Source organism: Micropterus salmoides, unplaced genomic scaffold (genome assembly GCF_014851395.1).
Source record: "Micropterus salmoides isolate LMB-PRFRI ecotype aquatic unplaced genomic scaffold, ASM1485139v1 Ms_hic_scaffold_22, whole genome shotgun sequence".
In the NCBI taxonomy this organism is placed as follows: domain Eukaryota; kingdom Metazoa; phylum Chordata; class Actinopteri; order Centrarchiformes; family Centrarchidae; genus Micropterus; species Micropterus salmoides.
This window is the reverse complement of record NW_024041373.1, coordinates 25,150,635-25,177,459: the sequence shown is the minus strand read 5'-3', so window position 1 is coordinate 25,177,459 and position 26,825 is coordinate 25,150,635. Positions and strand designations below refer to the sequence as shown.

General features: G+C 39.4%; 1 protein-coding gene across 3 annotated transcripts in view; it reads left to right on the top strand.

The window, feature by feature from the left end:
- Positions 1-26,825, top strand: part of bean1 (brain expressed, associated with NEDD4, 1) — a 55,423-nt gene that overhangs the window by 16,019 nt on the left and 12,579 nt on the right. For all 3 annotated transcript variants that reach the window (XM_038737944.1, XM_038737943.1, XM_038737945.1), the window contains exons 3-4: positions 19,842-20,045; positions 20,839-20,980. In XM_038737944.1, the coding sequence (XP_038593872.1) occupies positions 19,842-20,045; positions 20,839-20,980 (346 nt within the window). The remainder of the gene's footprint in view (positions 1-19,841; positions 20,046-20,838; positions 20,981-26,825) is intronic.

Below are 26,825 nucleotides of genomic sequence, written 5' to 3'. Positions count from 1 at the left end.
TGCTCCAGAGGTGTGTATATAGCAATTGTAAGTAGCTTACTAGATAACCTGCTCGGACATCTGTAACGTTACTGCATGTACTCTTGCATCGGTTGCAATCTATTTTGTTGGCCTACTTGCCGCCCAAGTTTCAAGCAACATCATGCTGCTGGTATAGAGGTTCCCGGACGTTGACAAGACAGACACTGAACTGGCCTAACTTTCTGTTGGACTAGTAAGTAACATTGCTGTGTCTAGTGTTGTCGAACTTGCCTGATGTTTGGCTGTATTAGCAAAGTTCTCGACTTGCTAGTTTTTGGTCATAAGTAATGTAATCATAACAAATGCATGTGTACAGCTGTCCTTATTTACGACAGCAGTGTGTTACACTATGAAACGGTAAGCATGCCAAAATTGCACAAAACCCCCAAATCTTCCATAATGTTTATATGATCATTGTTATGGATTAACGTCAAACTAGTTTAGTTTGCGTGGAAACTGATTTTCTGATACAAGTGTCTGGAGGTATGAAAAAATGGTCTGTGTGATGTAGATGTGTACATGATAAAATAAGCCAAGCATGTATTAAGTTATGTTTCTATTGCACAGAAAATTGATGGCTGGAAGTGGACGAATAAACAGATAACAACATAAACATTTAATCAGCTATTCAATGTGAATAAATTGGAAATAGATGGACATACTGAGAATAGATAGTAGTACACATGAAAGCATTTTTACAAATCAAACGGAAGAATGAAAATATAAAAGAAAGACAATGTAATTGAATTGCTCACAATTGTCAATTAGTTTCGAATGGATGGTTGGAGGGACAGATTGGCTGTTTACAATATTGCTGTCCCAGTTGTTTCATCTACAACATATTATGCAACATGTGCAATCCATAACTGTGTGTGTGTGTCCAGGGGGGAGAAGGCTACACAGAGCAGTGTGCGCTGGAGCTGTTTTAACATGATTAAACATCGACTTCCCCTCCCTCTCCTTCTCCTATTTCATCATCTCCTTTGGCTCTCCTACACCTTTTTCTCGCCTGTCGTTATCCCCTACACAGCACTTCTGAGAAGGAGGGAAGGAGACAGAGAGAAAGAAGGAAAGTGAGAGGGACAAGCAAAAGGGCAAGAGCCACACAGGGAATCACACATAGAAAGATGAAGAAAGAGAGACTTAGAGTGTGTGAGGCGAGGAGGGTCAGGGAGAGAAGAGATCAGTCTTATAATTCAAAAGGACATGTCTGTCTGAAATGAGTTTCTGTGATATGATATGACTATTTTGGCTTTTATTTATCTGACTGTTCCAGTTTCCAGTGAGCCATCAGCACTTACTGGACTGGGTGTAATCCTCCTTCTGTGACCTGACAGATGAACAGAAACCCTTTCAGGCAGATTGTCTGATAGGCTGGTGGAAACAGACAGATTTTCTACAAATCTGTCTGAGACACTGTATTGGATTGACAGACTAAAATTCCCTGATTTGTAACAGATTCCATGAAATATAGTAAGCTGTGAAGGAAAGAAATCATATCAATACATTTTGATATCTTTCAAAGGTGTTTCAGTGGACACCTCTGCCAGTAATGCTGTCGTTTTTTAAATGTCAAAACAATTTCATAACTTTTAACTGTCTTGTCAGGCCAGAAAGGTGATAATGCTGCTAGAGAGATTAATGTGTAATAAGAAAGGCATCAGACAATTGTCAAAAGGTTGTTCTCTGTTCAGTCATTTTATTTTTAATGCATGCAAACTACATAGCCAGTTCCATAAGTGAGTATAAGTGACGTGAAGTAAAATAGAATAAAATAAAAGGGATAAAATAAAGTCAAATAAGATCGGGAAAGGCTCTCCTATAAAAGTATGTTTTAAGAAGGGACTTCACTGACTCAGCCAACCTGATTTCCTCAGGCAGGCAGTTCCAGAGCCTCGGGGCCCTGACAGCAAACGCTCTGTCCCCTTTAGTTTTCAGTCGAGACTCTGGAACAGACAACAGACCTCTGCCCGAGGATCTCAAGGTACGTGCTGGTGCGTATGGGACTAAAAGGTCAGAAATATAACAAGGCGAGAGGCCATGAAGAGCTTTAAAAGTGATCAATAAAATTTTAAAGTCAATTCTAAAACATACTGGGAGCCAGTGTAATGAAGCTAAAATAGGAGTAATGTGGTCATATTTCTTTGTTCTGGTTAAAAGCCTGGCAGCTGAGTTCTGGACAGTCTGGAGTCGATCAATAGATTCTTGGGATAAACAAGTGAAAAGGCTGTTGCAATAACCCAGGCGTGATGAGAAGGACAGAAGGAATGTGACTTAACTCACGTGAAGTAAATTGCATTCAAAACTTTAATTATTAAAGTCAACTTTGACTTTGTTTCACACGGGACTCAAACCCTATAGTCTCCTGAGTGAAAGTCTTGAGTTTACTTGACACATCCATACACCTCTCAACTTTGTGCCTCTTTATACTACACCACCTGATTTTTTCCTTTCCCACCATTATACGGCCACTAGAGGTTGTGTCCTAAGAGTAAAATTAAATATGGGTCGTAATAAGCTGCTGCATAATTAACCTATACAGCCATTTTTCTGGTGAGGACAAGCTAGTTTTAGTTGACAGTATATGGCTGTTTAAAAAAAAAGTATTAAATCTTAGGAAAAACATTTTCACAAATCTTCGTGAAGTTTATTTGGCAGTAGCTTTCCAGATTCAAAGTTTAACAGCTGACATCACACATTTTCTGTTAGTATGAAATGCTAAAGTATGGTGATATTTTTGTGTACTAATTGCTACAACACAGCAGTGTAACATAATTGCGCAAATATATTTCTTGTGCCCCAGCCCCAAAAAGCAGAAGTGCTGATCACGATACGTGTGGCAATTGTTGCCCTTGTAATGAGGTGAATGATGTAGAATAGATCTAAGAGACAGCTAGGGTCCACTTGTTAAAGTATTTTTGGTGATGATAGTGTTTATCCCAGCATGCATTGAGGCAGCTATGCCTTTCCATGCAGAGAGACAAAAAATCAACAGTATTTTGGTGCAAGAAAACAAGGAGCAACACGATGACTCTCAAAGGAGATGAAGGGAAAAGCAAGTCTAACCACTTCAGATGAATGTGACGGTGAGACACCTGTTAATCAGGTAAAAAATTATTCCCAACAGAAAAGGTAGACAGGAATGTTTGTACCTGTGACATGACAAAAATGAAACAAAATAGATTTTTACATGTATAAGTTTATTTAGTTATGGTATTATTGCAGACAGGTGCAGGAGAACTGTTCATATGAGTTCAATGTCTCGTTTAGAACCATAAAACCCAGAAATATTCTGATCCATCTGCCCAGTGGTTCTCTGTGAGGTGAGAAGGAGGCGATTGAGGACAGGTCTTTTGTTGGGACTTGTTAGGAGGTGAGATGGCAACAGGAAATTTTTTCATGTTGTCCTCAAATACATCTAAGCCACACACTCTCTACAGAAAAAAGCTTATTTCCTGATTTTGTCCAGATGGCCTCAGTGGACATCGTCAAGTTTGTGCATGTTTTCTATTTATCAATTTTTTTAAAATAATTTAACCCATATTTAACCGTAAGATCCTTTGAGATCAGTGATCTCTTTTACAAGGGCGACCTGGCCACTGGCCAAGACATAAGCATAAAACAGGTTGCAGACGACAACAACAACCACAGAAACACAAGATAAACATTACACATCAAATAATTAAACTAACTTAAGATAGCTACGCACACAGTGACAAGTACCAACCTAGTCATTCATCATTGTACTTGTAAGTGTTTCCTATAGAGACAAATTCTCTTAGTTTCATGTCTTTTTGAAGGCCCTTATAAGTGAGGGGAGCAGAGCACAAAATTCTTTGTGTATGTGCGCCCAAAAACCGGCCCACTTCAAGCACTGACTGTGACTCTGAATAAGAATATACTCACATTGACACACACACACACACACACACACACACACACACACACACACACACACACACACACACCTCTTTATAGTTAGACCTAAGGATGCATAGAGATGTTCTTTAATTAATTACATTTTAGTAGTATTCATTAGGTAGGCCTATACTTTTAATTAAGTTTATTCTATAGATAAATTTACATAAACATACTGTCCATGCAGTCATCAGACAAAGTCCGTTAGAGCAAGAGAGAAACATTGTTCTTTTATATAACTACCTGTTTTGGAAGCAAATCATATAGTGTGGCATCTATTTTAGATTCTTTTGTGCAAGTGTTAGAACTTACTCCAGCATGTTTTACAACCTACCCCGCTATTGGGTTAGGTTGGAACAAGGGAACACATTGCATTTGACATCAACTCACGAGGTCTGTGATATTCTTTTAGAGGATTGAATTGGTGCCATTTGTAGTGAACAAATGTGGGTACTTTGTATAAAAATTTGAGAACTCTAGCTACAAAAAATTCAGTGAGTTATAGTTACGGAAGGAAAAAATGTTACAACCATACCCGGTCTCCCCTAATTTGTCCTGTTCACCTTATTTATGAGAATAAATTTCATGCAAGTAGCCTATTAATTAATATGATTCCCCAGTAAACTGTACAACATATTTGAGGCGTTCTTTTGCAGAAACAGATATCTCCGTTTGTGTTTATTATCCTAAATCTGGTTCTTTTTGTGTGCTGCAAATTATTATTAATTATTATTAGGAAAATTTATCTTTTGTTTATTCAGAAAGACTTTAAGCCTATAATACTGAGAGATAACATTTCAATTTATTTTACACAACAGAAGGCCTATTCATTTTAAACAGTTTCATCCTCCTGCAATGTGAGTCGCCGTTTGTCATTACTCCAGTTTATGTGCATACGCATGGTTCAGAGTATGCGTGTAGGATCGCAAAAGTTTGTTTTTTATCGATCACAACTTTTGCTTGGGAAGTGGCGTACGCACGTTTCCAGCTCTGTTTTGTAGGTATGCACTGTTTATAAATGAGACCCCAGATCTTGTCATCTCAGTCAGATTTCTGCCCAGTCACAGTGGGAATATATGTTTATGCATATACATTATAGGCAAGCACAGTTTTTGTTTGTGTGTGTGTGTGTGTGTGTGTGTACAGTACGTGGTGTATAGGTCTGGGCCAGCAGATGGATCAAACATGGTATTTTCTGCACTGCTGAAATCTTGATTGACCAATCATAGCTGGATTTAAAGTGCTCAATGACTCTACTACGTTTCATGGGCATTGGCCAATCATAAGTTGAGCTGCAGTGTTTATTGCTCAATCAAAGCTGGATTTACAGAGATCACTGACCAATCACAGAAGGATATACTGCAGTCAATGCCGGGATATATTTCCAGTTTGTTTGTTTCACAGAGATGCGAAAGTCACTCTGAGTTTGTGTGAAATTCACATTTTTAGGCATCATTTATTTATAAAGGTTTTTCTCTAACTCAGGTCCCACTGCACTAATTAAAACATTTCTGATCCTTCGTCTTGTCAAACCCACACCACCAACAGAATACGTAGATTTCACTATCAACTAAGTAATTAAGAATCTATTCAAATCACAGCTCGGAAGGTGTAAAATTATGTATCTCTAAAGCAATATTTTCTCTACAACATCATATTTCCAGGTTTAAATGCAATCCACTTTTTAAGGGAACACTGTATTTTCATACAAGAAGTTAGATGACAAAATTGATATCAGTTTATTCTCTATGTGTTCAATGGTAGAGGCTCTGTGACATGTTTAGAGTAGCTTAGCACAAACATTGGATCCTCTTGATCCTCTCTTCCCCATTAAAGGTTTTTCTCATGCGGATTGTAAAGCCCAATTGTGATGTTAGGCTATATAAATGAAATTGTCCTAACTTTTCTAGTTGTCTAGTTACCCAAAGATAAAATCACATATAAGCAAGAAAGCAGGACCCAGGTGTAAACCTCACCCTGTTCCAACTGGATCCAGACACAACCTGTGGAGATCTAAACATAAAATACTATAGGTCTGAAGAGGCCTTCATACTCTCCTGTCTATCACTCTCTGTATCTACAATATGTATCCATCTGCACTCGTTACGTACTTGCTAACGAAGCAGATATAAAACGTATAAAATAGTTGGAACCAAACAGAATAATGTCATGTTATGAAATGTGATAACAATGCACTGAAAACCAAATTATTATTATTTGTCATAATTCATGAGGGGTGATGTAATCAGACTACTAAATTCCAAATAGCAGGTCAGCAGTTGTTTGTGGGGATAAACAATCTGACCAAATGGAGTGACCACAACAATAACAACAAGGGATGGTAGGAGCTGAACAAGTGAGGAAAGGGGTGGATGATTAAACTAGGGGAAGGCAGGAATGTGGGCCAGCAGGGTGTGATAATCTGTCTCTCTGCCACATGGGAGAGAGAGAGATTAAGGGGATGTATGATGTATTCTGACCCATATTCATGCACATAGAGATGTTTTGTGACCCACATACTACCTCATCTAAATACACATTCTACTTTAATACTGATATGTGCGTGAGTGAGTGCATGTTTCAGATTACAGTAAGAACAAATGCAACACATTTAAAGGACTGGTTCTTGGCAATAACAAATGTTACATTATTAAAAATAGTTACGGGACATTGTTTATTCAGTGTAATAAATTAGTAACAACATTCAGTATTCTGATATTAAATACTGTCAATAAATACCTGCTATTTGTAACTCCAAATAGTCTATACCCATTGACAGATTGTGAGAATATGGGCCCCTAGACACAGACATGTAAAAGACCCCCCAGCCCTCCAACGTAGCAGCAAGACACACAAACTTGGTGAGCATTTGCATCTCTTTATGGTAGATTTTCATCTCTTTGATGTCATGTTGCTCTTTGTGGTCGTTTTGTATGTCTTCGCAGTAGTTTATTATTTTTTTTGTGGTAGCTTTTCATCTCTTTTTGGTAGTTTTGTGTTCAGGTTACTTTTTCCAAAAATATTATCACAATAACAACATTTCATACCGATAATCGATAATTATTACAATAAATGTGAAATCATTATTTCTTTCAAGTTTAAATGCTGATTTTTGCCACTGAGTGAAAATTCAAGAAACCAAATAGTGAATTATTTTACAAGTTTTTTTTCAGTCCCTTTTCCTCAACAAAATACATATTACATTAATACAAATATTAAGTGCCAATTCCTTCATGATTAAAATTTATTAAATCAAACATTGATTGACAATATATTGATAATTTGTTATATTGTTATTGAAGAAAATTATATTGTGATAATTATCATTGTTTTATTGCCCAGCCCTGGTTAAAAGTCACTTTATGCATATGCTCTGGGCCTGCAGCCCTGGGTTTGTATCCAGTAGTTCAGTAATTCATCCATGATACTAATAGGACACCATTTGACTCTGGTAGGGGGGCAACAAGGGGGCCACCACATTTCACGGGGAGGCGTGCCCCTGGTTAAAATACAGCACATCTTCTCCAAAACAAACCCCTCTCCAATAAAACAGAACAGTTGCTGAACATCCAACAGTAGAATATTTAATGTATGCAAAAGAGGAAAGAAGTTGCAGTTGCTATTTGTAGTAGTAGGAGGGTCATGATTTGCTCACATTTCCCAATTTTGTATGTGATTTCTATCTGTCAACATCAAATATGAGCTATGATTTAAATCTACAGTATGAAACTTTTTGCCGGGAGTCAGCAAAGTGCGTCTCGTCTCGCCCTCTCCATTGTCACTCGATTCATACCACTGCACCTGTCACTCATCTTGATGAGCTGTCACCCTTGAATCAGCATCAGTCCTGAGATTGAGGAAACTAATGTGTGGTACACAAGCTTCGTGATACACATTTGCAGGTCACCATATAGTCAGCCCACAGTCAACTGAGTGTTGTATTAATGGAGTGCTTTTATTATGCCCTGGCTGGAATTACAGAGTAGCCTGCAGAACCTGTTTTGGAATACCAAACATTGCTGTCTTAATATATCTTTTAAAGTAATGTATTTTGTCTTTCAAGCATGGGTGTCTGTTATCTCAATGTTCCTAGGCTTTATTCAGTCATGACAGGGCATTTATGGAGCACAATATTTAGCATTTAGCTGTGATTTGTAAAGTATTTATATGAAGGAAGTAGAGTGTTTCACATCCTGTATCATTGGTTATTTTGCTGTTGCCTTAATCAATGACCGTGGTGAACATGAGGAAAAATAGCTATCACTTCTCACAGGGATTCCTCAAATACATTTTTTCATTAATTTCAAAATTTAGTAGAAAATTCTACTCATTGTATCAAACAGGTGGATCTGTCTGAATGAGAGGGAGGGCAGATGTGTCTGCCAGAGCAAATGAAACACAAGCTCGCCAGACGTGTCTGTGTTCCCAGGCTAGTGATGTAAAGATTTTTCCAGGATCCGGTGACGTCACTGTTGGGTGAGGTTACAGGTGCAGCGGAGCACACTTCTGAGGTGAAACAGACTTGAAACACTCAACCAGACAGGACTGTGTGTTAAGTTACTCTTTAAAGCAGAGGAGGATATTTTAGCACCATTGGTGTCAAGGACAACTGTAGTGTTCATCAAAGAGGAGTTCAAGGTTCTCTTCTTTTTCTCCTCCATCTCCCCCTCCTCTCCTTGCTCCAGTGCTAATGCAACATGATGGTTTAATGGTCAATGTCCTCCCTCCTCCAACACCAAAGCCCTCCTGGCATCAGTTCAATACAACAACAGGAAGGATCAGAGAGAGAAAGGGAAGGGGAGCAGCAAGACAGTGAAAAGACAGGGGGAAGGAGAGGCAGGAGGATGTGCGTGTGAGAAAGAGATGTTCTCTTTGAACCCCCTGTTGTCCAGGCTGCAGGAAGGTTGAGACTTTTCCAGCACACTGCACAAGTGAGGAGATAACATCTGTCACTTTATGTCACCACCACAGCTACATCTATGCATAATTTACTGTAAAATCTTCCACAGGCTTTATTGACAAACACTACAACATGTTAAGTTGTGAGTTTTTTATTCCAGTGTCAAGTTGTATTATTGTATACAATACCCAAGCTTGTACAGTAGTTTTAATTAATTTGTACATGAGATAAGTGATGGCATTCGAAACCTTAAAGTATTCTCATAATTTTATTGCAAACCATTGCTGTGCAGCAGTGCCTTTCTTCCTGTACATACAGGTACACTTCCTACTACTGCATGTTCAATAGAAACAGTCATGTTTTACTTCAGTCTTTCTGAAAGGGATATTTTTAGTGTTAAGACTGCTCGTGTGAGAAAGGGAACAACAATGTTTCTGCAAGCAGTGGAGTATCTCTAGCATCCTGAGGGGTTCAGAGACTGGAGGTCACCCTGCTGCTGCTGTTCCTGAATACACACTAAAACATGCATTGAGAATCCACAGGGTATATTGTGGCCCTCAAGTGCAAACCACAACAGCAATTTGAACAACATGACAGCAATTCGCCACAACACGACAGCAATTCGCCACAACACGAAAGCAAATCGCAGCAACACTACAGCATTTCGCCACAACCCTACAGAAAATTGCCAAAACACTGCAGCAAATCGCCACACCTCTCTTGTCCTCCTCTCTTTCTCTATCTCTCTCTCACCCCCAACCGATCGAGGCAGATGGCCGCCCACCCTGAGCCATGGTTCTGCTCGAGGTTTCTGCCTCTTAAAAGGAAGTTTTTCTTTGCCTTTGTCGCCTAACGCTTGCTCTTGGTGGAAATTGTTGGGTTTCTGTACATAACATCACAGAGTACGGTCTAGACCTGCTCTTTTATGAAAAGTGCTTTGAGATGACTGTTGTTGTGATTTGGTGCTATATAAATAAAATTTTATTTAATAAAAAAAATTTTTATAGGTTTGAAGCAGTGCTCTGGCTGAGTACCTAGTTGGCCTGTTGGAGTGGTTGGCTGGTTTGTTTTGTCTGTTATGAGGCCAAGAACGTTTACACATTGTTTTTTGTTAATCAGACAGAAGGCCATGAATCAAAAGAACTGCTGTGAGGAGCAGATTTTTTTCAGCATTCAGAAAAGTAAGTCTGGAAAGTTGGCACTGAACATAGGTCCTCCAAATATTGTTCATTGTAGATTAGAGATACTTTAATGTGTATGCTGATGCAGAGATTTCATATCCAGCACTGTAAGGACACTGGTGGGACCCCAGCTGTTCTCTCTCCTGCGTCATGACCGTAGTTCCTCCCTGTTTTCGGACTCAGACTGCAACTGCACCTGAACCGAGCTGAATTTGCATCAGCCAACACAGGTACAAATTAACCTGGTGTTGATGTTGTTGTTCCATTACAGTATTATACCTGTTTAACATTACAACTGAAAGATGGAGAGATGACGTGAGCCACCAAGAGGAGAGCTTTGTGATTTACTTTTTAAAAGTATGAATAAGAATAAGATCATGTGGTATTCATGTTTATGTCATCTAACGTAGGACACGTGATTTACTTAACGTAGGTCTGGTCGGGAAACAGAGTTTCCCATTTTGGGAGGCATGGGCAAATGCCACCGGTATTTTAGGATATGCTCATATGGATTGCATTTGGAGGCATAGTTAATACGACCTATGTTGTCATTTAGGTTGGAGGATGTTGTGATGACAATATTACGGTGGCCCTGAAGTGCCAACCACAACAGCAATTCACTACAACACGACTGCAAATTGCCACAACACTACAGGAATTCGCCACAACACGACTGCAAATGCCACAACACTACAGGAATTCGTGAAATGCTGTTGTGTTGTGGCGATTTCGTTCTTTTGATTCATGGCCTTCTGTCTGATTAACAAAAAACAATGTGGTACACAAACGTTCTTGGCCTCATAACAGACAAAAAAAAAACAGCCGACCGCTCCAACAGGCCAACTAGGTACTCAGCCAGAGCACTGCTTCAAACCTCTTTATAAAAAATTTATTAAATAAAATTTTATTTATATAGCACCAAATCACAACAACAGTCATCTCAAAGCGCTTTTCATAAAAGAGCAGGTCTAGACTGTACTCTGTGATGTTATTTACAGAAACCCAACAATTTCCACCAAGAGCAAGCGTTAGGCGACAAAGGCAAGGAAAAACTTCCTTTTAAGAGGCAGAAACCTCGAGCAGAACCATGGCTCAGGGTGGGCGGCCATCTGCCTCGACCGGTTGGGGGTGAGAGAGAGAGGGAGAGAGAGAGAGAGAGGACAAGAGAGGAACAGAGAGAAAGTGGGAGGGGGAGGGAAGGAGAGAGAGAGGGGAGGCAGCCTACACAATATACACACAGAGGTACAGACAGTAAAGGTGATGTTGCTATATACTGAATGAATAATTGAACAGATATTTACAGTGATGTTTATGATAATAATCGTAATGTTAATGATAATAATAATAATAATAATAAAAGGACTAGTGACAATAATTGTAGCGGAGGGTGTCGAGCAGGAACACAGGGGCAGCAGGTGACTCGCAACCACAGATCCAGACTCCACAGCTTCAGAGCCAGAAACACCTGCAGGAAGTGACAGGAGAGGGACGAGAAAGGAGAGGGACGAGAAAGCACAAGACTACCGGAAAGGGGAGATGTTGAGTTAGTAACATGCAATAATGGGATGAGGTTGCATACAGAGGGAGAGAAAGAAGAGGGGAGAGGAGCTCAGTGCATCATGGGAAATCCCCCGGCAGTCTAGGCCTATAGCAGCATAACTAAGGGATGGTTCAGGACTCACCTGAGCCAGCCCTAACTATAAGCTTTATCAAAGAGGAAAGTCTTAAGCCTACTCTTAAATGTGGAGATGGTGTCTGCCTCCTGAACCCAAACTGGAACCTGGTTCCACAGGAGAGGAGCTTGATAGCTGAACGCTCTGGCTCCTAGTCTACTTTTGGAGACTCTAGGAACCACAAGTAACCCTGCAGGGAGCGCAGTGCTCTGGTGGGGTAGTAAGGTACTATGAGCTCTTTAAGATAAGATGGTGCCTGATCATTAAGAGCTTCGTATGTGAGAAGAAGGATTTTAAATTCTCTTCTGGATTTTACTGGAAGCCAATGCAGAGAAGCTAAGACAGGAGACTGGATGTTTTGATTTTTGCAATATTACGTAGGTGATAAAAGGTGGTCCTTGAAATTTGCTTAATGTGAGACTTAAACGACATGTCCTGATCAAAGATAACTCCAAGATTCCTCACAGTGGTGCTGGAGGCCAGGGCGATGCCATCCAGGGAAACTATATCTTTAGATAATGCGTCACGGACGTGCTTGGGCCCTAGAACAATAACTTCAGTTTTATCTGAGTTTAACATTAGAAAATAACAGGTCATCGCTTAAGAAAGTTAAGACATGCACCTGTAAAGATCCTGACATCCTTTTATCAACATTATTTTTTATTTAGTACTAGCAGATGGGGCAGCCAACCAAGGAATGTGTTGAACTGTCATCATGATAAAGAAATTTAAAGCAATCGAATAAGATGTTGTAAGGACATGAACTGGCAAGTGCTGTGAAGAGAGGAAAAAATGCTGATCAGGAATATGATGTTTATAAAATATTATGGTCTTAGTTCATTAGTCCTGCTGAGCTCCAGCTGTTTTTAAATATATAAACTACTTACAAAAATAAAGAAATGTTTGTATGGTAGATTATTTCTACCAATTTATTTTGGTATAGTTATTATAATTATTATTTTTTGTTTCTATAGTTGCGACAAATGCCGGTTAAAGAATGAAGTGTCATCCCACAGCAGTGTGTGACCAGGCTGGTGACCAGCATGAGGAGGAAGTACCAGGCTGTTGTGGCTGTGTGTGGTTATTTCACATGCTACTGACGCTCCTGTTTGTTAAATGAATAAATTGTTAAATTGCCAATATGTCTTCTTTCTGCAGACTTTAATCATCCAATACACAAAACGAGAGTCAACGGCAAAGAAAAGCACATATTCAGCTCTGCGGCTCATCCCACAAATGCATGTTCCTTACACATTTGGCACCGTTTAAAAGGGACATTAACAGGCTTTCTAATGGTAAAAGATTTATTGCCAAGAAGCATTGTTACAACAATCTACCAAACACAAATTTCCTTACTTTTTGTCTGTAGTTTATATTTTAAGAATTTATTTGGGCACATTTTACTATTTATAGCCCAGTTTTAGAGCAACAATTGTTATGTATTATATTTATTATTATTTATTATATTATAACATATGAGTGTTATTGGGCAGTTAATATCGAAATGATGCACCAGAAAGAACATAATAATGTAGTCAAATGTCTCTTTTGTTAAACCCCATTTCCTAAATGCCACAGGCATCTTTTACAAGTTTCATCAGTTCAATTGCTTTATGGGTTTGTTGCTGTATCACTGCCCTCAGGGTTCAAAACAAGAGAACGGGTTTAGAAAAGAAATATACAACCATGGGAGAACAAACCTCAATGAGACCAAATGCATTACTGTAGATTAGAAGATGTGCAAGAAATTGGTTATTTGAAGAAATAAAACAAAACAACAAAAAAACAAAAAAAATCTATTAGTCTTCAACTGCATGTTTGAGAAACGACTGCATGCTGTAGTGGAGATGTTTTCAATAAAGATTGGTTGAAAAATCCAGCTGTGTGGTCAGACGGGTCAGACTTGACGCTAATGCATCCTAATGAGCACCCTGGTCTAAATGCATTGAGAGAATGTTATGTGTAACTTTCCTAATTAGCCTGTGTGAAATGCAATGTTTTAGGATTGGATTGTGCTCACTTTAAATACGTTTCTTAAATATACAGAGTCCTGTTACTGTATGTACCACCTTTTCCCTGTTACTGTTTCTTTGTTACCTTTAACCTTTTAAACAATTACCTTTTTTCAACAGTGTTTTGTCAGTTGCTGAGGGAAATACTGACGGATTTGGTTGGAGAGAGAAAGTGATGCTACTTTGGCAACAACTCTCCCTCACACACACAGCAAATGCTGGCAACAAATGCCTAGATAGTGAATGTAAGTAACAATAAATTGGTTACTGAAGGTCAGTGAATCAGATCCTGCTCAGCTCCCCAGCCCACACACACACATGCTGCCTACTTAAAATACATCAGCTAAGAAATACAGATGTTGTGATGGTCCACATATTGTATGTTGCTTCATGGTCTACTGTGTTTGGTAAAGACAGCCTTTATTGCATATGATTATACTGTGTCTTTCTCCTGGAAAATAACTTTTTATGTATTTATATATAAAATATTTGTCTTTTTACACCATCATTTGCATACATTAAACATTTCTTGGATGGACTCATAGACAGCTCTATTGCTTTCATACCATTATAGTTGATGCTTTCTGTAAAGTCAGGATCCACCTGTACTGTATATTACAGATTGGCAGTGGATAAACAAAAAGCTAATAGGGATCTTTATGTACACAATAATTACTCCTAATTTGGTAATATCTTTGAGATAATGTTACGTGCTTTAGAACATGGTTGGTAGAAATGTAAAATGTACATAATGTTGTGGTAAACAGACTAAGATTTCGGAAAGAAAACAGTGGAATGCTCCTCAAGTTATTCCTCTTACCCTCTCTGAAAATTTATGTTGATGCTGCTGTTGGCTTGAGTTGAGTTTGTTGTCGTCCCTTATTGAACATCCTGCCAGGAGGAACTCTTTCTGCCTTGATATCTGTACAGTCAGTCAGCTGGATGGTATATTTTATATTGAAAAGAAGGTGGTTGTAACTCATAACGACAAGCCGTCAGATTGAATCTGAGTGACTGGTTGATGCTTCTGTATAATGTATGCAACTAATGTACAAAGTGATTTAGCATGAGCAGCAGCAGTCAATATCGCAGGCTCTTAACCTTTATAGCTTGTGACACTCAAAAGTAAATGACTCTCCAATCTAGATGGACACACACACACACACACACACACACACACACACACACACACACACACACACAGGACCTATATGTTAATCTTTGACACAAATATTTTTTTGTCTGTCTCGCTTGATTGTCATTGTCAGATGCCTAACAGATATATCTTTAACTAAGAAATGGAGCATAAATGTAAATTTCTGAACATGATACTAAATAATCATATTTTAACTGTATCTACAAGGTGGTGATGGGGCAGTGGATAAGACACAAGCCTTTAGTATGAGAGACCTGGGTTCGATTACCCACTGTGACATATCCACCATTGTGTCCCTGAGCAAGACACCCCTAGTTGCTCCAGAGACATGCGACCGCTGACATATAAAGCAATTGTAAGTCGCTTTGGATAAAAGCGTCAGCTAAATGTCATGTATAATTTAATCACTCTAAATGCTTCATTTTGACTTCAGGCTGAAGAAATCCAAGAAAGACAATGCAATTAATATTTTTGTTGGACAATTTATTACTCAGTGTCCTTCAGTTGGCTACGTGTCTTCAGTTAGCTAGAATGATTTTTGTCAACTCCCAGAGAACCGCCAATAGCACAGCGTCAAGAAATGCAGCCCCTGTGTTCGTTTCAATAAATAAGGAGGCTTTATGATGGCACAGCAGGTGTCCGGATGCAGAGGTTATTAAAAATGAATTGTTGTGTTATAAAAAAGTTGATTCTTGCTAAACTCTTACCATGACATGACCAGCATTTCATCTTCTCGTGGGTACCTGCAGCAACATGATGACACCAATGCAGGCTCTGCAGATCTCTTCTACTACTACAATGTTATTTTTGTTCCTAAGATAATTGAGTGTTGCTGCAACATTAACCTAAAAGAATTTTCCACTGTTCTTGAACTTGCACTATAAACGAACATGCCAGGGTTTTAAAAGGTTCCGGAGGTTTGATTATGTAAAAATAATAATGTGATCATGATATTGGCAGTTGCAGTTTACGTCATGGCACAAGTCCCCTTTTATCTCTCCTGCAGCAGCTCTCCACAGAGTTATTGTCTGATGTTATGCAGTCCGGTGAAAAAGATGAATCCTCTTGTGGATGAAGTCAAAGTGAAGCTGTAGTTCTGCTTACAGACTGTAAAAACAGCTTCCTACTGTGAAAATACAAAAGCAACTTGAACATCATTCACATTAAAAGGCAGTAAATAAGCCTCAGGTCAACAGTCAACATCAGGATTATGAACTGTTTTTTGTAACACACTACAGTATACGGCGTTAGAGGTGTGTGCATGCAACAGTAAGCATTACTGACAAGCTGTCAAAGTGAATAACCTCTGTTGGTTTGTTTTGTTTCATTATATATGAACATGTACCATCTACTCCTTCACACACAGCACTATCAAAATAGTGTAGAGGTCACTGTGTGTTTCTCCAACCTATTTTCACCCCCAAGTTGTCAAATATGGACGTTTGGTCAAGACCCCTTGCCGTCAATTTGTGATGAACTGGGAAGCCCTTTAGCATCATTGTTCAACGCACAGGGTACCCCTTTAGTGCCATTGTTGAATGCTATAAGTAGGCCCAATATAAAAAGGTAACAGAAAACCCAGAGTAGGGAGGTGGTTTGATGGATCAGACGCCATACTTTCACCTGCGAGAACGGTGTTTGTTATGGTGTGAAAAAAATAACAATGTTGATAATGCTACCTAACAGAAGTTACAATGCAGTGTAAGAAATGTATTATTATTGTATTTATTAGAAGGCAGTGGCAAACCAAAAAGATTCAGCTTGATTTAAAAGTAAGAAGTTGCAGTTTTCTGTGATATTGTTCCACATGGCTGCGGGATGAAGAATCACAGTTAGCTGCTTAATGCTGGCTCTCAAGATGCTCTGCATTTAAGTAAATTCACTTCTCTTTAGAAATAGTCCATTCTTAAATCAAAAATTAATGTTACAGTAGCTTCTCTTAATGTGTGTTTTTGTGGCAGTTTGGTAGCAAAATGGCATCTAGCCAACACACTCTCTTGTCATCTCTCATCAGTTTAAACAATGTTTACCTAGAAATAAAATTCTTTCTGGCCAAGAAAGCAATAACCCTTATTTACATAATGAATGTTTATAAAGGGCAGCTTCTCCGAGACAAATAATGTGCAACACTATTAGTGCACATAAGCTTAATGACATTTTGCTGGATGTCTCAAGATTTATAGGTTTCTTGTTGACCTGCTTCCCTCTGTTCATTTACTGATTTATTTCATAGGATGAGCATGTAGGGATAATATTTTACACTCAGGGACTCATACTACGACAGTCACAAACACACACGCATACAAACAAAATGTCTCTCCTCTTTCTCTGCTTTCTCTTTGCAGCTGGGTGCAGTCCCCCCAGGGTTTTGAAATATGACACTATCACCATTTATTACAATCTCTCTCTCTCTCTCTCTCTCTCTTTCTATCTTCCACACTCTCCCCAAATTATTGTGTGGCTGCCTTTTCTCTCCATTGTTGCTCCACTGTCTGCATCACTTAAAGGCACAATGTCAAAAAACGTCTAAAGCGCAAGTACATTAATCAGTCTGTACGCAAGGTAATATAAATATCACTTCACCTGATTTACCAGGAGTCTACTGTAACAACCTTTCAACAGCCCCTATGTGTACCAAGTATCCAAATGAAAAATCCCACCCCTCCAAAGAAACTCCCCCAAACACAGTGCACGGGCAGAGCGTGCGCAGGTAGGCAGGTAGACAGGACGGCTAATCAGTCCAAATGAAATGATTGTATTTAGCATATTTCATGGCAATCCATCCATCAGTGTTGAGATATTTCAATAGAAACCACAACATTTCATGGTAATCCATCTATTAATTGTAGAGATATTTCAGTCTGGGTCATAATGGTGGAACGACTGACAGAACAACAATGCTAGAGTCATGCATGGCTTAACAAATTTTTCTTTTTTGATAAGTAGAGCTACCAAGATAATTTTTGTCGGCTCCTTGTGTGTGAGTGTGTGTGCGTGTATTGTATGCATGTGTGTATGTGTCTTAGTAGTGTTTCAGAGGATGGAAGTTTATGTGAATTTAAACCTATATAATTATAGATTTCCCTGTGAGTTCTCTCTGGAGAGAACGACAGAAAATGGAGTTTATGAGGAAGAGATGAGAAGCGAAATGAAGAGAAAATCATGTTAGGAGAGGGAGAAAGAGGAGACAAAGAAGTGTGTGAGAGAGGAGAGAGGTCTGCAGGGAATCGTTTGGGGTGAGAGAACATTTTCCTCTTCTCGGGAATCTGTGTGAAACCAAATTACTGTAGACAACAGAATAACAGAAGCAGACATTCGGGGCGGAAAGAGACGAGAAATGAGCAATAGAGAAGCACATAGACTGAAGCGAAAATTATATTGTGAGTGTAAGTCATTTTGCAATTTTGATAGGTTCTCCTGCTTTATATTCAGAGCAGTGATAGACAGAAAGAGAGACAAAACACAGCAGGAAACATGTCTTCTGACACAAAGGAGGCAGTCTCCCTCTGGGTCAGTCTACAGTTGATGCACCTCCTGTAGTTACCTTGGTGTATTTTTGAAATTGCTGGAATTATGATGGCCAAACTGGATCTGCAGTGTCTGGGTTATCAAGAGAGATACATAGATACATTAAATGTTTCATAAAGTATATTTGATGAAAAACAGACTCATTTTGCCTGTTGTACCTCTGTATTTATCTGTTTTGCTGTAATGCAGCAAATGCAGCACCAAGAACCCCATCTTTCAGGGGGGTTAATTATTCCTGATTGTGAATTCATTGTTTAGACTCTTGAGCAAATGTGTCATACATGATGTACATGATAGATAAACACTTAAAAAAACAAACAAATTACATCACTAGTCCTTGCCCTCGAGAACAATACATTGTTTCATAATTGTTTTCTTGGTTAAAATGACTACTATGTAGACAACATTGTCATTGTTACATTATGAAACACTTTTAAGGTCAGAATGGTTAAAGAAACTAACAGTGACTGATGGTAGGAAACAGGAAATGAACAGCGATCATGTTAAAATGTAATATTTTGTTGACCCATCGATCCACCCTGACCTCGTCCTCACACGGACTTTGTGGATCTATGACAATGTCATCTGACTTCCTCATTTGCCCCCTTCAGAATTAATTGGGCTGCTAGAGGGTTCTGACCTCTTGGGGCACTTGCTGAATTGATTAGTGCTCTTGTTTTGACTGCCCCCCTCTTCCAGCTCTGGGTTGCCAACAATACAAAATTGACTTATATAAATAGGATTAACTTTTTGCCATGTTAATGATGCACCTACTGGTTTGATTATATTTAAATCTTAATCAAGTCACATGACATGAAATCCCAATTATATATATATATATATAATATGAAATTTTTTAAATTTTTCTCAGCTGTGGGGCTGAGAAAGGAGACGGACGTGTACAGATCACGAGTGACTGGCAGTAAGACAGATAAAGACAGACAAACAGGAAGACAGAGGACAGGAAGAACAAACAGACAGATGAGACATTAAACAGAAATGGAGAGAAACAGGAGCGTTCTGTAATCCAATGATGATGGCTGAGAGCCAAATTGTGTGTTAGTGTGCGTGTGTGTGTGTGCATACACTCTAGCTCTAATTATCTGTCACAAACTGAAATGGAATAAGTCCTTGACTTTACAATGTGTGCAGGGCAAGACAGCAGTTAGGTAACTCGGCCCCCTGGTGCACTACTGTCGTAATGATCAATTGTAACAGTTGAGATGAACAAGCTCAATGTTATGTTCAGATCAGAACGCCATGTACCAAAGGGTTACATTTTGTATGTCAGTGTATCAGTAGTATCCCTCTCACAGTTTGCCCCTTAAAGTCCTTCAAAAATGACTTTGTGAATTCTGAAAAATCTGTCAGAAAACTATTTTCCAATATATAATAACTTAGATGGTCACACATAATTAAGTCTGATCCACGTCTATCTGTATCTCCCTGCAGTGAGCTCCAACCAGAGCCATGGGGAGTACCCAGACTGCCGGAGTGAGAGGGAGTCAGGAGGGGAGGCGTCTCTCCTGGTGTCTCCGCTGGTGGTGGCGGGGATCGTTATAGGTCTGGTCCTCTTCCTCTCCTGCATCACCATCATCGTCGGCAGCCTGCGCAAAGACAGTCGACTCCGAAACCCACACCTCCGAGCTAGCTACGGTCTGTGACTGAACTTGTAACTTTTTGACAAGCTGACCAACTAACTAATTAATTAGTAATATAAGTGATTGAGTAACCAGGTAAAACATGTGATCTGACATGTCTTTCAAAATTTGTCATCTTGATCTGGGCTCTCTGTGGGGCAGTGGAACACAACACACAGCTTCATTGTCTCTAAAGGACTGAATAGTATTCAGGTATCTAAGGTTGTAGTTGTTATAGTAACACACTTAATAAAGTCCATATATGAACCATGGATGTAAGTCATCAGAACATTAAGTCGTTTTGAACTTAGAAAAAGTGCGCTGTTATGATATTAAGATTTCTGACAAATTTCAGTCCCATTTCTTTTGTGGGGGCTGGCACATTTTTCTTGCTCATGTTGGTCTGAAATTTACTACACCCACATCTTCATGCACATAACTTGCTTCCAAAAGCTCTAGTAGGCTTATATTTTCCCAAGAGAATGTAACTATTTCAATGCACTGAACAAATATTTAACAATAGTTTTGCCAGGACTTTAAATGGATTAATAGAAAAAGCACATTACCTAATCCATTTCAATTCTTTCAGTTCGTTATCTTGTTCTGTCTTTGTATCGGTCATCACAAGGGATGTATCAGCTTGAGTGTTGTTAGCTCTGAAAAGACAACTTGCAAACATACATGAAATATGTGCACAAGAAAAGAAAAATTGCATCCATTACCTCAATTGCTGCCATACTACTGGAAGTCCCCAGATGATAAAACTCTCATTCAAACAGGGTTTTAGCTTCACGTCTCTGTCTCTGCAGGTCTGGATGGTTTTTCCTATGGAGGTTCAGTAGGAGAACTGAGATCTACCTGCTTAGAAGACTTTCCTCCTGGTTTAGACTTTGATTCATACAGAGAGACTCTGTCACACGTCAACAACCTGTACACCGATTCACCGCCACGGTAAGCACATTTGTGAATCTAAGGTAATTATAGAACAGAAAAATGGTTTCATTCACAATGAGGAATTCACTATTCAGGCACAAAATCCCATTTGAGTGTTTGGACTAAGCATATTTAGCTAATGGACATAAAAGGGGTATCTACTCAAAAAAGCAAATAAGCACATTTCCATATGTTAAGTAGTCCATAAGTATTATCCCCAACATTGCTTAGGACACACAAAAAGTGGCATCAGGACCCACCTTCACCTGTCTTTTCCTTGCAGGTATGTAGATTTTTTTTTTACTTTGTGGGCGAAATGGAGATGGGGCCCATAGCAGGCCTATGGGACAATAGCGTATGTTCTGGTGACACTTTATCTTTTCAGATATGTTCTTTCTATTTTTATATATATATATATATATAAAAAAATCTAATCAAATAAAAATCTTTGGCCTGCACTGTCCTCACATACTACTAGCTACAATAGGTTTAAACTAACATACAATAGGTTTAAACTAACATTAAAAAATTAAAATGTGACTGACCATTCAGCCCATGTCCCCCACTGTTCTCAGTCCACTTGGTTTGACCCTTTCTCTGTGGTAATTCATTTATTACGGGGCACTGCTACCTTTGGTGCCCTTTGTGAGGGTGCAGGAATGAGTGTTTGTGCACTTGTGTGTGTGTGTGTGTGTGTGTGTGTGTGTGTGTGTGTGTGTGTGTGTGTGTGTGTGTGTGTGTGTGTGTGTGAGAGAGAGAGAGAATGAGAGAAAGAAAGAGCTTGCTAAAGGCCAATGTCATGGTGTTTTTGATCTAAATGTCAGCTGGTTTAATTGGCAATCTTTAATAATTCACATACATCTCTCCCCTGCAGTGTGTGTGTGTATGTGTGTGTGTGTGTGTGTGTGTGTGTGTGTGTGTGTGTCTTCATTGTCCTTCTTCTTTTGCCTTAGAAACATTCACTCATTTTGCCAAAATCAATCGATCTGAGGTTGGATAGTATCTTATCTTTTCTATGTATTCATTAAAAGAAAGTTGATTACTGACTTAGACAATTGGATCTGACTTTTCGATGTCCCTCGTCACCAGCTGCTGCATTTCGAACTTCACGACTTTCAACATGACTATGAAGAGTTGGTGTATACACCCCCTCTCAGTAGATTCCCATTGTTTTTATTAAGTGATATTCAGTGTTCTTCATAATAGAAACACAGGCTCCTCCTGGTCAATTCAGTTTCTGAGTCACTTTGGTATGGCATATAGTGCTAAATGCAATGATACTCATTAGCATGAAAGCCTCAGTTATCATTTCTATAGAAGAGAAGATAATTATAGGCGCAATCACAGCTGTAGCAAATGTAGAATTGCTTCATTGGCACAATTGGTAACAAAACACTTCTGACACTGAGGCAGAATCTTAAAATGAATCCATTTAACCTGTTGATTGTTTTATCAGGTTTTTAAGAAGCATGATCTTTAGATTCAGTTCACCATTAGCGGTGCAGTCACTGAATTTTAAGCTTGGCTGATGTTTCTTACTGAAGCACTCCTTGCGAGTCTGAAATCAGGTTTCCATCCAAAAGTAGCACAAACCTTTGACCAAATTTTGAGGAATTCTGCGTTAGGAGATGGTTGCCGTTAAACCATTGCAGAAAAAGAGGGCGTACTAAGATGTCTGTGAAGGTTCTCAGTTATTCAAGTCAAAGTTATCCAATGAAGGTTAAAACCAAAGGCAACTGGACTTGGTTGAAGATACTCGAAGACGTTTAGAAATCTGGCATTTATGTTTATTATTCTGTTGTACCAGAACCAAATTTCGTATTACAGTTGCTCTCAGTCGCTTAGTTTTCTTACTGATTATTCCAGTTTCATGATCATCCAAGGCCCCCTATTTATATCTGGCATTAAAATGCATTTTACAATCAGATAGTGCTTGACCACATGAAAGTATAAGTGCAAGTAGTCAGTCTTCCGCAAATAAAATCAAAAGTTTGATGCCACATTGAGGCAGTGTGTCCATACAGTGTTGTGCATGAAGACGCTGTAAGAGCAGCGTTCATTGAACATTGAATTGGTGAATGTGAAGTCATTCACTGTTGAGTTAAACGCAATATAAACTTATAAAATAACAGAAAGTAGTACATATTATGAAGAAAAGTAGCACAAGGAAACAATGCTAGGCAGCACTTCACAACAAATCACAGTGGAAAGCCAAGATACAGAAGATTTTAGGTGTAAATGGGGCCCAAGCCTCCATACTCCATGAGTTTGTCAACTGCCAGTCAAAAATAAATTTATTTAGAAACTGAACATGACTTAAAATAAAATTTAAAATTATTAGATAATTTTCTTTGAGGTCTCAATGGATTCAACACAGTGCTGGAATGTTCCACATGGATCCTGATTGATGCTGATTCAATAGCGTTGCACATACACATTCATCATGTTGAACCTGAGGCTGAAGGTCTGTCCTGGGGATGTACCTTGGTGCTATTTTTTAACACAGACAGAGTGCATCATCCTGAAAAATACATCATCTGTGGAAGGATACACCTGGTCAGCAGCAGGGTTTAGGTTTGCTGTAGCATTTAAATGATGCTTGGTGTTGCAGGGCCTAATGCCTGCCAAGAAAATGTTCCTGTACACCATTACAGCTCCCACCAGACCTGATGAATCCATTCATAATGTTTATGAAAAATCTTGAACCTGCGAATTAGCACAGGATGGAAACTATAACACAATGCTTGCCCTCACAACAACTCAAATATGAATGAGAGTTACAGTAAACACCACGGCATCAGGAAAGAAAAAGGAAAGAAAGAAAAGAAAAGGAGAGAAGGAGTGAAAGGGGAGCTAACTAGCTACGTCAGTGCTCTGGCAGGGCAGCAGAGTGTTCTGGACAGCCTGTGTGAGAGCCGGACTTTTTGGCCTGGACGATGGGACAGCAGCCAGCGCTCACATATACATGCACACAAACACAAACAGGCACACATACATACAATCGCACATTTTGTTTACCTTAATGCTGGCAAGTCGTTATTTGGTACCCTGTCAACAAGCAGGTAGTTGCAGTCATGTGATGATCTTGCAGGGTGTGTGTGTGCCTAACCTAACCCGTGTGTGTGTGTGTGTGTGTGTGTGTGTGTGTGTGTTGGGGGGGGGGGTTGCGCAGATGGTTGAGGGAAACTCAGAGAACTCAGATCAACAGCTCACCTACGGAGACTGTGAACGTATCGCTTCCGACACACACACTCTCACAAAGACCACAGATACACACACTCTCTCTTTCTCACGGATCAGCAGCTCACCTGTGGAGACTGAAAGCTTCTGCTTCCTCTCAGGGAGAAGATGAGCAAGCTTTGGCACAGACATACATGCACTCCCTGAGATAGAGGGTCTGCTTGATTACTATCCTGGCAAATGCTGGTGTCGCATCAGCTGGGCAGAGTAAAAAAAAAAGAGTCTAATATTAAGTGTTGCAACTTAATTTACATAACACATTTCAGGGGGGATTCAAAGTACTAAATTCACTGACAAAGCAGAGAGATATGCCATCACCTTGTGTAATTTTTACGATGCAGATCATTGACAATACAAGTAATTTATTGCTGCTAAACCTAGTCCACACAACTCAACTCACCACGACTCTACTCGGCTTTCTTAGATTTCCATTGGGCAGATCTGGTACCTAGTAGATGGTGTCTGGTAGGTTATTTGGTACCACCTCCTTTGAGGTCAAGCGAGCTGCGGCGATACCAAAAGGTTAAAAAACTGCAGACTACTTACTGGTCAGAGAGAATCATCTCTATTCACTGCAGCATCATTGCGAGCACCAGACAAGGTGTCCTGAACAAACCTGCCATTTTAAAATAGCTTAGTCAGAGTGTAATGATCCTCTCTGTACTTTATTATTATTAAGGTGTGTGGCACGTTGTGTGTGTTTCAGTGAAAATTAAGTGGCACAGCACTTTCGTGTTGCGTCGCAATGACGCCAAGCCACATTAAGGGGGTATTATATGGACAGGGCACAAAAAGCGAGTCGAGTTGAGCTGTAACTAGCAATGGGAAAGTGTCGTAAGTTTATATCTGATCCAAATCTTACCCTATCATTATCCTAGTAATATTTTTGCAGAAAAACCTAGTAACCCCTGCCCCCTAAAAAAGAATAATGAATAATCTCAGAAAGGAACAGAGCCATAACATCCGGTTCCCTTTTAAGAAGCCATGATTCCCATCACTACTGCCTGCTGTGGCTGTATACCAGGTTGATACGAGCAGGAAGAGGGAACCAAAACTGTAAAGTTGTGGGCTGCAAAACTTTATGTAGAATTAGATCTGAAATATTTTTTCTCCTGAGTTGCTCAGATGTTCGTTGATAACAACAGTGTCTTAAAAATGTATTACTTATATTCATCTAATTATAACAGCCTAAAAAAACTATAATTCTCTATTGTTAAAAAAATACACACAGTATATAAATACATCTTGCAGTGCTTAGGCAGAGGTGTTTCTTGTGTTCCACCTACAACATTAAGCTACAATAGAGCTTCTAATGACAATTGTTTTTGTTTGCAGCAGCCATGCCTGACACACACATACTTAATAGAATATGTATATAAGAAAGTGCTTGTTCAGCAGCCTCATTGGTTGATGGCAACAGAGGTGTTCAAAATAATTAGCTTGTTGCTGTGTCAAATTATATGACACAAATGGTCAGTGTCACTGACAAAGACATGATGAGTACTCAGGTCGGGATGTCTCACAGCAACTTTTAACACTGAGTCAGGGAACAGTGAATGCTTGGGATAAATGATAACACCAGACAGCAAGGATGAGGACTTAACAAGTAACAGAGTGAAAGTGAGAGGGGAGGTGAGAGCAGTGACGGAAGCACAATAATCAAATCACAGGAACAACCATGATCTGTACTGTCCATTTCGAATGTACTCTGTTATCCTGTCAACTGGTAGGATGAAAGTAATCTTCCAATGCACATTGCACTTGTAATGTAAAGAGATGGAGAGCAGGATACAGGAAGTATCAGGAGACACATGACCTCTGTTTTTTGCCACCTGCACTGATAAAGCCTGATCTGTTAACTTTCATCTTAAACTTTATTTGAAGCTTAACTCTGTGAGCTGCTGTACGCTGAGGAAGCAGATCATCTTTGGCATGATCCACATAACAAACGCACACACACCTGTGAATGCAACTGTGTTCTCCCACTCCACATGCAAGTACCTCTCACAGTGGTAGAGATGGTCATGCCAGCTTTACACATGCTCACACTCACACAGACCATATGCTCCATGCTGTTGCCAGAGTTGTCCGGTGTCCAGCTCTGTAGAGCGTCACAACCATTGCATGAACCCATGCCAGAGGTCCTCCCTTTCTCGTGACCTGTGAGTATCTGACTTAGACTTCACAAATGTCTGTCCAGGTTATGCCTCAAAAACTACTTGGTTGATACTGGAAAAAGATTGTGGTTAGTGTTAAAAGAAACCAACGTTGACTGTTGGTAGAAAAAATAAGTATGTCTCCTAAAAATTAGGTTTATATAGTGCTAAATTGTTTTCCCAATTACATTGTGGTGTATATTTGGATCAGAGGCATTGTTTTATTGAGGTAGACGGAATGAATGGTGGGCGTAAAAGTGTAAGACTGACACCAGAGTGCAGTGTTCACACCCAGACTCCTTTCTGTGGTAAGGTTTAGGCAACAAAAGAACTTTAGCTCATGTTTGGGAAAGATTGTTTATTTGATTAAATGTTAATAAACACATTTCTCAAGTCACTGCAGACTTTTTTCTGACCATGATCGTTCCCAAACCTTAACCAAGTGCTAAACAAAGCCAGGAAAAACG